The sequence below is a fragment of the Acinonyx jubatus genome, chromosome C1, assembly GCF_027475565.1.
Source record: "Acinonyx jubatus isolate Ajub_Pintada_27869175 chromosome C1, VMU_Ajub_asm_v1.0, whole genome shotgun sequence".
Lineage (NCBI taxonomy): Eukaryota > Metazoa > Chordata > Mammalia > Carnivora > Felidae > Acinonyx > Acinonyx jubatus.
This window is the reverse complement of record NC_069381.1, coordinates 77,135,413-77,148,840: the sequence shown is the minus strand read 5'-3', so window position 1 is coordinate 77,148,840 and position 13,428 is coordinate 77,135,413. Positions and strand designations below refer to the sequence as shown.

General features: G+C 33.8%; 1 protein-coding gene across 13 annotated transcripts in view; it reads right to left on the bottom strand.

Annotated features, from left to right (window-relative positions):
* RPAP2 (RNA polymerase II associated protein 2) overlaps positions 1-13,428 on the bottom strand; it is a 101,463-nt gene that overhangs the window by 52,045 nt on the left and 35,990 nt on the right. For 11 of the 13 annotated variants that reach the window (XM_053214427.1, XM_053214429.1, XM_053214428.1 and 8 more), the window contains 4 exons: positions 12,953-12,988; positions 9,589-10,528; positions 3,571-3,653; positions 404-484 (listed from right to left, as the gene is read on the bottom strand). In XM_053214427.1, the coding sequence (XP_053070402.1) occupies positions 404-484; positions 3,571-3,653; positions 9,589-10,528; positions 12,953-12,988 (1,140 nt within the window). Of the gene's footprint in view, positions 1-400; positions 485-3,570; positions 3,708-9,588; positions 10,529-12,952; positions 12,989-13,428 lie in introns of those variants that run through there. The other 2 variants (XM_053214439.1, XM_053214438.1) reach the window with 2 other exon arrangements.

The following is a 13,428-nucleotide window of genomic DNA, read 5'->3' as shown; positions in this document are numbered from 1 at the left end:
CTCTCCTTATAAATTTCTAGGTGTCCTTGTTGGTGGAGAGGCTGGTTGTTAAGGCTTAAGTCTGCCACCTCCCCTGGCTGCTGGCACCCAAAATAAATCTCTTCCTTTCTCTTTTCCAAACCCTTTTCGGTTATTGGCTCCTTTTAGGATGAGTTTATCCAAGTTTGTTCAATAACACTGTGGGCAAACCCAGCCAGGAGCTATGCTTTTTATTAGTCTAGCCCCCACAGGATTTCCTAGGATGGAGCAGTTGGCCATGGCAGCATGCCAGGGCTTACCCATTTATTTCCTGAGTTAGCGGCTGTGATATATCAGTGGGTAACACAGTCTACCTATGGATTCTGCAAGACAGCTGCATGAAGTCAAAATAACTGAGAAGGAAAACTGTAATATTAACACCAACCTGAAAGTTCGAACGAGATTTTTAAGCTGTGCATAAATATCTCCTAATGTGATCTGAAGAGGCCCCAAAAGTCCAGGCACTCTGAAAATAAAAAAAAATACATTTATTTTAAAATATAATTTAATTATACACACATACTCTTTGAGGTTTGCCTAAGTCTGGATTTTCCATACGTAAGAATGGCACTTAGGTAGAGGCAGTTAAGCTAGGATGTGACTGGTGAGAAGTCATAAGGATATAATTCATAATAACCCCACACTCCAAGTCACAGTCTATGCTACAGTATGAGACACTGAGAAACATTGTTTTGGCTACTATCTGTATTCTGGTCTCGGGTTTTTCTTACCTTTACTTTTGAATATTAGACTAAGTTAGGAGTGTGGCCTATTTCTCCTTATTAAATTCTTATGGTGGGAGTAAAAATTAGTATTTTTTTAGTGAGCAACTTGACAATATATGTTAATGTTTTAAATGCGGCTAGTCTTTGACCCAAGAGTTTTACTAGGAAAAAATTTATCCTAAAGAAATAATCAGATAACATAAAAAAGTTGCTTACGCAGAAATATTTTTAGTAGTGAAAAATGGAAACAAATGTCCATCAACAGATGATCATAAATTATGATATACACATATAATTATGATATACAAATATTCCATATAATGGAATATAATAAAACCTTTAAAATAATATAAATCTACATATTTATAATGTGGAAAAATATGGTATATTAAGTGAAAAATGCCTATGGAGTATTGCCCCATTTTTATAAAAACTTATATATAATGATACTGTATCTGATATACTGTGTATTTCAAACACGTTTCATTCCTTCCAAGTTTATACTATAACAGAGAGAACCAAAGGGAATGAATATACACACACCAGACATCATGTATACGTCAAAGATAAACATCAAAACATTACTAGGGATTATAGGTTATCTTCCTTCTTATACAATTTTGCACTGCCTCAATCTGCTGCAATAAGTATGTACGACTTTTTTAATTATGCAAGTTTCAGATATATTTCAAAACAGAGGAAACAGCAATAGCAACTCTATTATCTATTTCCAAATTCAACCTCCCAATATTTTGTTATATTTACTGCATTTTTTTCTTCCTTCTTTCCTCTCCTTGCCAGTACCATTTTAAAGTGAATTCCTAAGCACCTGGGCGGCTCAGTCAGTTGAGGTACCAATTTTGGCTCATGTCATAATCTTGCAGTCTGTGAGTTCCAGCCCCACATCGGTCTCTGTGCTGACCCCTGGAGCCTGAGCCTGCTTTGGATTCTGTATCTCCCTCTCTCTCTGTACCTTCCTCCCTCCCTCCCTCCCTCCCTCCGTCTCTCTATCAAAAATAAATAAACATTAAAAAAAAATTAAAAAAGTAAATCCCTGACATGTAATTTGATCCCTAAATATTTCCTTATTTATCTCTAAATACAACAGCATTTTCTTTCTTTTTTAAAAAATACAGCAGCATTTTCTTACAAAATCATAATAAAACGATCATACCTAACCAAATTAACACTTCCTTAATATCACCTAATACCCAGTACATATTTCATTTTCTCCAGTTATCCAAAAAACAAAAAAAAGTCTGTTTACAATTGGTTTGTTCTAATCAAAAACCAAAAGGTCTTATTTTTATTTTTTTATTATTTTTAAAAATATCTTCATTTTATAACAAAGAAAACCTCAACTACTTGCATAAACAACCAAAAAAACCTCTGTGTCAATAATTATTTTGTTTTTAGTGTTCTTTGTGTTTCTTTCTCTTTAAAGTTATTCCACCTCTTCTCACATTTAGTTCTTGAGCTATTAACAATAATTTGGTCTTCTGGCAGGGCTCCTTTTGTCATCTATTGCAGCCAAAACCCAGGAGGAATAGAATTCCTTCAATGGCATAGCTATGTGGTCTTAAATTTAAAACTGGGTCCTTTCATTAGCTGAAATGTCTAGAAAATTATTTTCCGATAAATCTTTATCTACTGATTACATACCAGTATCAATAATCCATACTAACGTTTCAAATCTATATAACTACAGTCAAGGATTGATATCTTCTTGTCCTATGAATCAGACAGATAGTGACTTTTACTGTTTTCTAACCTATTTCTATTTCTAACCTGTTTCTATTACACAGAAACAATGTCTAAGTATAGGACCATATAAAAGGCAAAACTAAAAACAGCTTTACTGTCTACGAGAAGCTTAACATAATAGGCACTCAACAAATATTAATTTAAATAATTATTTAAAATGTAAAACTTACAGAAGCAAGCTGCTCAAAATACCAAGGCTTCCAGAAGATTATGTTTTTCTTAGTTTTGAACTACTACAAAATTAAGACTAATCTATATGCACACTTTTTAGATTTTATTTTTAAGTAATCTCTACACCCAAATGGGGCTCGAATTCATAACCCTGAGATCAAGAGTCACATGCTGTACCGACTGAGTCAGCCAGGTGCCCCTAATCCATATGCACACCTTAAACAATGACTGAAAACACCCTTACATTTTTCTCCTCAAGAAAGAAAGTGGAGATTTAAAAGTTCAAGACAGCCCTTACACCTCTGGAAAAAAGATTTTTCAAACTTCCTTTGAAAGACAAATCAAGATTACAATTTTTTAAATCTCATTCATCACTGGGCAATTACAAGAAAAATAATTTCCACGACGGGAAGCTTAAAACTAAAGTGCAAAGTTGACTTGAACAAAAACTCTTAAGTTGCTGAGTGTGAAATGGTTCTATAAATAAATATGTATGCAGAGTGAGTTAACAGACCGTTAAAACTTCATAAAGTTTCATTCACATGTGAAACTGATATGACACATATACCACAAATCAGTATTTAAATGGTCTAGCTTTGATATTTTTTCCCTGACTTCACTGGATTATTAAGTGGAGGTGACATAGTTTGGTTTTCTACTCCCATATTCTCAACTTTTATTATGTGCTTCTGTGTCTTCTGCACAAAACTTAATTTCAATATTTCCTTGGCAATTAAAAATTCCAATTTCTCAGGCAAAGACATCCATGTAAACTTTTCACATTTTTCAAACTGTTCAAAATTGAAGGATAAAAATTAATCTAAATTATGAACCTACAAATACCAAATTAATTCAAAATATTGTAAAAGTGGAATGACAATTACATACTTACATTTTACTCAACTTTTCAAGTACGATGCGTTTTCTAATCTGGTTCTGAGAACTTGAATCTATCAGTGGAAAGGTGGGATCTTGCTGAATCACATTTTTAAACAAAACAAAGCAAAATCATAAACGTACATTCTTTCTCTGGTAAGAACAATAAACATTAAAACAAAAGTTTACACCTAGGGAATGGCAGAATAAAAACTAGACTTGAGAATTAGAAGATTTAAATTTGAGTATTGGTTCAGTCATTAGGTTGATGTAAACTTAAGTCCTATGCCTACTTTTAAGAGTGTTTTCTCATCTGTATAAAGGGATGCTAATACCTTCTTTATTAAATGAGAAAATGTACATGAAAGAAATTTGTAAACTGATAAATGCTATACAAATGTTGGAGATTAAAGTTTTAAAATTAGCAAATACTATAAATATATTATGGGGAATTCCACTTCTAGAAATGGCAGACAAGGTAATTCAAACCATTCCTCCTGCTGAGAACTGAAAAAACACTGGGAAAATACCCATATTTGTTTGAAAACATCAGAGAACTAACAAGGCAGTAAATAATTATGGCCAGAGATTCTACAGAAGGTAATTCCAGAGAGGCAGTGACTAATTCCAAAAGAAGCAATTCAGATACTGAGAACTTGAGCATCTTCTAATAAGCATTAGAGCTTGGGGAATGCCGAGACTGTACTGACAACTCTCTCCCCCAAAGCCTGACTTAGAAGGACTACTAAGACTAAGAATAAATAGGAAACAGACTGGCTCTTACAGAGACTGAAGCCCAGCTTTAAATCATTTTAATCCATGACTGGATTAAGCAAGATGTGGGACAACTACAAATCATCTGCTAGAAGCCAACATAAATCTGTTTTAACTTCAGTCTCAAATTATCTGTAATTTTTAATATACAATGTTTGCCATATAATAAAGCAGTAAGAAAACAAGACAACATGGTCAAAATCTGAAACTTTAGCCCATGGAAAACAACCCCCAGGGAATCCAGACGATGAAGTTATCAGCTTTATTCAAAATAACTGTTGATGTATTTAAAGAAAAATGACAAGACTGAAAATTTCTGTAGAGAACTGAAAACTATATATACGAACCAAAGGAAAATTCTCAAACTGAAAAATACAGTATTCTTTTTTTTTTGAATTTACTTATTTTGAGAGAGAGCATGCATGCACATGTGATCAGGGGAGGGGCAGAGAGAGGGAGAGAAAATCTCAAGCAGGCTCTGTGCTGTGCACAGAGCCTGACGTGGGGTTTGAACTCACAAACCAAGATCATGACCTGAACCAAATGAAATCAATGTTTAACTGACTAAGCCACCTAGGCACCCTGAAAAATACAGTATTCTAAAGTGAGAACTTAATGAGTATGTTTAATAATATAGTAAAAAAGACTGAAGAGAGAATAGTGATTTAGAAATTATTCAGAATAAAGCACAGTCACACCTAACACCCCCTCCCACATACATACATAATACAAAGCGCAAAAGAATATGAGACACAGAAGATACAGCGGAAAAAGATTAACGTGTCTGTAATTGGAGTACCAGACAGAGAGGAAAGGAAGAATGAGACAGAAGAAGTATCTATAGAGATAATAATTGAGACTATTCCAAAACTGATAAAGAAACCAAATTAAGATTCAAGTGTTACAAGTGCCAAAAGAATAAATACAATAATAATCACATGTAGGCCAAGCATTCTAAATTGACAGTAACCAAAGACAAAAAAATCTTAAAAGTGGCTAACAGAAGAAAAACAGTATTTTCAAAGAAGTAGCAATAAGAGAAATAAATGAAAGCCAAAGGACAAAGAAATATTTTCAATTGCCTGAAAAAAATGCTAATCTAGAATTCAATACCCAGAAAAATTTCCTTCAAAAATGAAAGTAAAATAAAGAATTTTCTGACAAAAACTGAGAAAATTTATCATTAGCAAACTGCACTAATCAAAATACAGGATATTCTTCAGGCCCAAGACAAATAATCTGTAATGGAAGAATAGAGATGCAGGAAGGAAAAACAATAGAAGAGTAATTAATTGGATAACTCCAACTGAATATTGACTATTAATAATCTTACACGATTTAAAATACTGAGACAAAGGGCGCCTGGGTGGCTCAGTTGGTTAAGTGTCCAACTTTGGCGCAGGTCATGATCTCATGGTTCATGGGTTCAAGCCCTGCATCGGGCTCTGTGCTGACAGCTCAGAGCCTGGAGCCTGCTATGGATTCTTTGTCTCCCTCTCTTTCTCCCCCTCCCCTACTTGTGCTCTCTCTCTCTCTCTCAAAGGTAAATAAACATTAAAAAAAATATATTAAAAAAAATACAGAGAGAATAAAAATAGACAACAAGAGCACATAAGCAAAGAGAGGGTAAATAGAATTGAAGTTTCTAAGGGACTGTTAAGGAAGCAAAAAAATTAACTTATATTAGACTTTTATAATAATTCAGTTAATTCAAGTTTTACTCTTTACAGTAACCACTTAATGGTTAGTAAAATAACATTTAAAACAAGCTAACAGAGGGTAAACAATGAAATAATGATATTTAATTCAAAGAAAGAAAGGAGAGAAAGAACACAGAACAGGTGGGACAAGCAGAAAGCAATGAGTGGGATGAGATTTAAGCCCAAACATATCACTTAGGATACCGAATGTAAATAGGCTAAATTCTCCACATAATAAAGATTACCAGCCTAAGTAAAAGCGGATAGTCCTTGAAAATACTAATGAAGAATGCTAATGCCAGCAAAGTAGAGTAAAAGAGAAAAAAATCATCAATGTAGAGAAAAGTCACTCCATAATACTGAGGTTTGATTTACCAGGAAGACATAACAATCTTTTTTTTTAAACACCATATAACATGGTCTCAAAATACTAACAGTAAAATTCACTAAACTAAAAGGAGAAATAATCAAACCATAATTATGGTGACAGATTTTTGACCCATCTCTCCCATCTTTCTCAGTAACTAATGAACAACACCCCCACCCTGCAAAAATCAATAGTGCTTCTCAAACTTTAATGTAAACACATTTTCCCAAAGGAAAACAATGAAATCTGACCCATTCTTCTCATCATAAACAAAAATCAATTCCAGGTGAATTGCAGATCTAAATATGAAAGGAAAAACAAAGCTTCTAGAAGATGAAATAACCCGGGATAAACAAAGATTATTTTCTTAGAGAAGTCATTAAAGGCTACAATTAATAAACTGAACTCAAGATATCATTAATGAGAGTGAGAAGGCAAGTCTCAGAGTAGAAGACAATATTTGTAATACACCCAATTAAAAATGGGTTTGAATCCTGAATAAAGAATTCCTACAAAATCAGTAAGAAAAAAATACCTGGATATTCCTACAGATAAATGGGAAAAACACTTGAAAAGATACTTAACAAAAGAGACACTCCAAAAGGTCAAAAAGCAAATGAAACAGTGCACAACTCATTAATCATCAGAGAAATGTGTTATAACCAAAAAGTAATACCACCAGAAATGTGAAAAGTAACAATATCAAGTACTGGTAAAGAATGTGGAGTCATGGAAACTCTCATATAGTGGCAGTGGAATATAAACCTGCAAAACCATTTTGGAAAACTGTTTGGCATTATCCAGTATAGTTGTATATACACATATATTATGACCCCAAAATGATATACATACCCAACATAAATACCTATACCTTAGAAGAGAGATATAAACAAGAAAGCTCAGGCACCACAGCCCCACACTGGAAAAGCCTAAATGCCCATTAATATGAATAAATTGGGATATATTTCTATAAGGGAATGCTATGCAGCAATGAAAGAATGAAGTATAGCCGCATGGAACAACATAAATAACTCACAAACATAATGTTGCATGAAATAAATTGAAAACCAAAGAATATATACTATGTGAATTCATTTAATACAGTTCAAAATTGGCAAAACTAATGTATGTTATTATAATAGTTATTCAATTTGGAAAGAGGATATAATCAGGAGAAGACATAGTTGGGCCTCTGTTTTACTCAAATTTCTTGGCCTGGGTAATGATTACAAGGCTGTGTTCTTTTGTGATAATTCAACGAGTTGTACACTTACTATCTGTATTTTACATGAACGAAAAAGTTTTAATGTTATGCAACAAAGGAATAGTCAATTTTCATTTTCTTTCTTAGGTATTTTTCCTGTTTAAAGCTTATAAACACAAAAAGGATAAAACGAATGTTATATTAAGGTAGTTTATGCAGCTGAGTGACAGAGATCAGGTTTCTTCAGGCTGATTATAAAAGTTATGAATACTGTCTAATAATACAGTTGAAGTGATTCAAAATATAGTACTAGGCTAGGTAGCATTCTATATAAGAAATTTCTAAACTTTTACTCTATTTCCACTTTCATCCTCTTTCTAAATCTCCAAATGTGTTCTTAAATTTAGAGCCACATTTACTCACAAATCTTTAGTAACAAAGTTTTGTCATAAAAATAAGGTTATCACGTACTCCTCTTCATGCCAAATAACTTCATTTCCCAAGCTACACATCAAACCAAAAACGGGTAAGAGAAATACTGAGAGAACCCCCCCAAGAGACATTTAGTCTCTACAGAGAATTACTATTTACTGAGCATCAATTTTATCTAAGGCACTGTGATAAATGCTTTACATACATTATTTTTTAAATTCTTAACAAGTGAGCAAGGAAAGCTATCAGACTCAAGAGACCAAATTTTCATACAGTAATAAATGACATAGCTAATACTAAAACCTAGGTTTACCTGGTATGCTCTATTTTCTCTTATGTCCATTATTTCTCAATAAGTCTCCTTTACTATATTATTTTCATTAATATTATTTTAAATTGGCCTGCTTGGTAAATAATACCCAAATACTTTACCATTCAGCTAGTAAGTCTACTCCACTGTATACAGTTCTATTGGAAATAAAATACAAAGATATATACCCCATGCAGAAATTTGAAATACCAAAATACAAAGAATATTTGTTGGTACAAAAATAGATAAATAAACCTCTTCAGAGAGTCTACATATTATATGAAGAACTAGGTTTTAAAGAAAACTCTGTCCCCCAATTCTAGGCTATTTCTATACTGGAGAAAAATATTACACATTTGTGAAATTTTCTGGGGGCGAATTTCAACTTATTTGGAAAACAATTATGCCACTACTGGAGATGGCATTTAAAAAAAATTTTTTTTAATTAATTTATTTAGGGGCGCCTGGGTGGCTCAGCTGGTTGAGCCTCTGACTTCAGTTCGGGTCATGATCTCATGGTTCGTGGGTTCAAGCCCCACGTTGGGCTCTGTGCTGTCAGCTCAGAACCTGAATCCTGCTTCGGATTCTGTATCTCTCTCTCTCTGGCCTTCCCTTGCTCAGGCTTTGTCTCTCTCTGTTGCAAAAATAAACATTAAAATAAATAAATAAAATTAATTTATTTTGAGAGAGAGAGAGAGAGAGAGATAGCACGAGCAGGGGAGGGGCAGAGACAGGGAGAGACAGAGAGTCCCAAGCAGGATCTGCACTGGCAGATGCGGGGCTCAAACCTATGAAACTATGTAATCATTACCACAGCCAAAACCAAGAGTCAGACCTTCAACTGACTGAGCCACCAAGGAGTCCCTAGGGATGGCATTTGAAAACAAAAAACTGAACTAAACAAACTTGAAAATTTAACAATTATTTCTTCAGTATTACTCCTGTTCCAAGGTTTGCTATGGTGAGTGTTTCATATGCTAGCAGCATAGAAAACTCATTATCGTTTTTTTTTTTTTAAGTCCATTTATCTTGAGAGAGAGAAAAAAAAAGCATGAGTGGGGGGAGGGGCAGACAGAGAGAGAGGAGAGAGAGAATCCCATACAAGCTCCAGGCTGTTATCCCAGAGCCTGACGCTGGGCTCGATCTCACAAACTGTGAGATCATGACCTAAACTGAAATCAAGAGTCCAATGCTTAACTGAATGAACCACCCAGGTGCCCCCAAAACCCATCATCATTAAGACATACCTCTTCTGAGTCTTGTGATTTGGTAGTTTCTTCATTCAAAACATATCGTCCTCTATAAAACTCCCTTATCCTTAGATTTAAGGTTTCAGTTTCTTTTTTCAAATTCTCATAACTTGGTAGTGGTTTACTGGCTGTATCTGAAGTCCTAAAAGGTAAAGACTCATCCAAGCTATTCTGAGATCCCTGCAGGGAAGGAGAATGTTTGTCTAGGTCACAATCTATGTCATCTTCATCAAGTTCTTCTTCTTTAACCAGAGAGGCTGAAGAGAGTTTCAGACACAAAGAAGCATAATTCTGGCCATACAAAAACCTCAAAGTTTCTTCTGTCTTCCACTCAATCAAAGTCTCCTTCAGGACTTTAAGTAAGTTTGCCTTTGCAACTTCAGGGCACATCTGCACTGAATTAGAGGCTGATCTAGAAACCTGGTTTGATTTGGCAAACTTTCTCTTAAAATGCTCAGCACTTTTCTTACTTATGCCTACTAGAGTTACTTTTGAACTACTGTATTTATTTCCAGAATTTTCTGAAACTTCTACTTTTTCTTGCAAAGGACTATTTGGAGAAATCTGAGCACTTACTTTCTGTGAAGGAAGTTCACAAGCAACAGCTTTCTCCTGACTATCTAATGTGCAATTGCCTAGCTGCTCAGAGACATCTATTACTGTCTGTTCTTTGTCTTCATGCTTGGAGTTAGCTTTATGGCCGGCTTTCTTTTTCATTATGCTTTTTTTGTGCAGCTTTGGACTTACACCCATTGCATCTACCAGTCTGTTTCCTGGTAGAATGGAGGAAACAAAGTCTTGCTCATTGTCACTGTTACTGTCACTATGAGTGCTAGAAGAACTAGATTCATAATGTTTCTCAAAATGGCCAGGATTGTCAATATCTGATGTTTTAATGGCCTTAGTGCATAGCTGTACTTCCTTTCCAGAATGGCCACTGTAGAAGGAAAGAAACAAAATAACTGTAATGAAAAAGCAAAACGTCCCAGTTATTTATATTTTGTAACTTTCAAGCATTGCCTATAGATTATATATATATCTATCTATATATCTATATGTATTTCCGTAGATACACACATATACACATATACATGTTTTCGAAGAATGCTATATAATCTATGATTTCTCTCCATCTTATTTATTTGATATAATTCTACCATCTTCTTTCTTTTTTCCCGTTTTTTAAAGTGTTAAAGGAGTACAGCAAAAAGAAAAAAAAACCTTGATAATTTCATCCTACTGAATTATTTTGATTTTTGCTTGTTACATTTCTTTTTCTTTCTTTCTTTTTTTCTTTTTTTAAACTCATGACCTGATGATCAAGACCTGAGCGAAGATCAAGAGTCGGACACTTAACCGAATGAACCACTCAGGTGCCTCTGCCTGTTACTATTCTGTGACTATTTTATATATACTTTTTAAAAAAAGGTTTTCTTTTGAAAACTTCATTCCTGCTTTCTCAAAAAAATGTATTACAGAAACTCTGTTTAGGTTTTGAAAGGTAACAAGATAAAAAGACATGTTTAAACCTTTCCCAATTATGGTTGATAGTTATACAGAAAATTCCATAGATAAAAATCACAAGAAAGTCTTAGCAAAAAATAAAGAAAATTAATATTTGTCAATGAAAGATACTGTATTTGAAAACCCAGAGTTATTATAGAATGCTAAAAATAAAAGACAGTAGTTTTCCCTTTGACTATGTTCCTTCAATTTTCATTTTTTTTAATTAAAAAAAATTTTTAATGTTTACTTATTTTGAGAGAGACAGAGAGAGGGAGAGAGGGAGGAGGGACTAAGAACGAGGAGAGAGAGAATCCCAAGCAGGCTCCACACTGTCAGCACAAATGTGGGGCTCGATCCCACAAACCACGAGATCATTACCTGAGCTGAAACCAAGAATCATACACTTAATCAACTGAGCAACCTAGGCTCCCTGCTTCAATTTTCAACTGGGTTTTAAAAAGATTAAGAATTATGAAAAGGTGAAGGAAAAGAGTAGCTTTGTCTATACAAACCTGAGATAGGAAATGTTAGGTGAGAAACTACTCTCCAGCAAATGCACATATCAGAACTTTAAAAGAACTCTTTTAGGATAACAATTCTGTGTAAGTGGGGGCAGGGAATTGTGAGGGTATGTAGGAACTTTCTACTTTTCAAGCAATTTTTCTATACACTTAAAACTGCTCCCCCAAAAGGATATTCATTTTTTAAATGATTAAAAAAATAGACTAAAATAAAATAATGCAACATTAAAAAAAAAAAAAAAGCATGCTTGGTGGAAGTATAAAGAAAGAAAAAGAAAAACAGAGTTGAAAGTAAGGTTGTGGGGGCTTAGTCAGTTAACCGTCCACCTTAGGCTCAGGTCATGATCTCATGGTTGGTGCGTTCGAACCCTGTGTCAGGCTCTGTGCTGACAGCTAGCTCAGAGCCCAGAGCCTGTCTAAGGATTCTGTGTCTCCCTCTCTCTCTGCCCCTCCCTTGCTTGCACTTTCCCCTCTCTCTTTCAAAAATAAATAAAACATAAAAAAACAAAACAAAACAGTAAGGTTGTGGATGGGAATAAAGAAAAGATAACAAGTTTATTCAGTATTAGATACCATTTTTTAGTTAGAATCTAACCTATATAGCCACGAGACTGTCTCTTGTACCTGAAGTAAGCATAATGTTAAAAAAAATTAGAAGAATTTGACTTTCATAGGTTTCATACTTTCTCTTGGAATTTTAAAGTAACTATATTTTTCAATATTACTTTGAAGCTATAAATTTAAAATATATATCAATAAATAAATATCTCTTACTTGTGCTCAATTCTATGTACTAAAATAGTGGCTAAAAACCAGGAAAATTTATGCTGATAAAAGATATAAGAATGTGTTTTGAGAAATAGTCACGATTGGGCAAGCAACACTACAAGAACAGTTAAGAAAAATATCACAACTTGGAATTTTTCTATTAATGCTTTAGACACTCTTCCAAATAATACATAATTGGCATATTAAGCTTTGAAATCCTATAAAATAAGACGAAAAAAACCTTTCAACAAATGTAATTGGCATAATCTAGTTGACAAAGAAGCACCGTATCTCAGATGGAAGCTATGTTTGTGTCGTATTTCAACAGGTTCAATTAGACTTCATTGTAGGAACAGCTGTACAATAAATCATACAGATCAAACACATCATCTTACTATCACAAAAGAAAAAGCTGTACAAGGCAAATATTTCTTTGTGTGGGCTAAAATGGGCACTTACCTCATGCATCAACACAGGAAGTCCAAAAGCTCGTATCACCTGGTTTACTCTTAATGTTTCTATTAACATAAATATATAGAAGGTAAGTAATACTGATTCAACCATACCTTTGTCCTTCCTGTAGCAGTTGAAAATCAGGATCCCTGTGACAAAACATAGGAATAAAAAATTGAAGGCAGCTGGTATGTCAAACATTTTCAAGTGTTTGTTATAACTATATTGGATAGAAAATATAATTAAAAGGAAACAGTTCATTTAAAGTTTTAAAGAAAAAATTGAAGAACAAAGTATTGTGAAACTCATCCATAAGAAATATGGATTAATCTGTTATCCAAAATTTGTTCATATTTTAGGACTAAGTTCAATTTCCATGAGTGTAATAAAGTTTTCCCTGACTAACCTGACTAAAGTAAATCACTCTCTCCTATGAGTTCCAGAGTCAGTATTACGTATTCAATTAATATGTTAATCAGGTACTCCTCTATGGCTTAATACTAGAATTATTATCTAAAAGTCTTACTTTTCATATGTTTAAGTGTGGTTTCTTACCAAACTACAAGCTTCTTGAGGGCAGGAATTATGT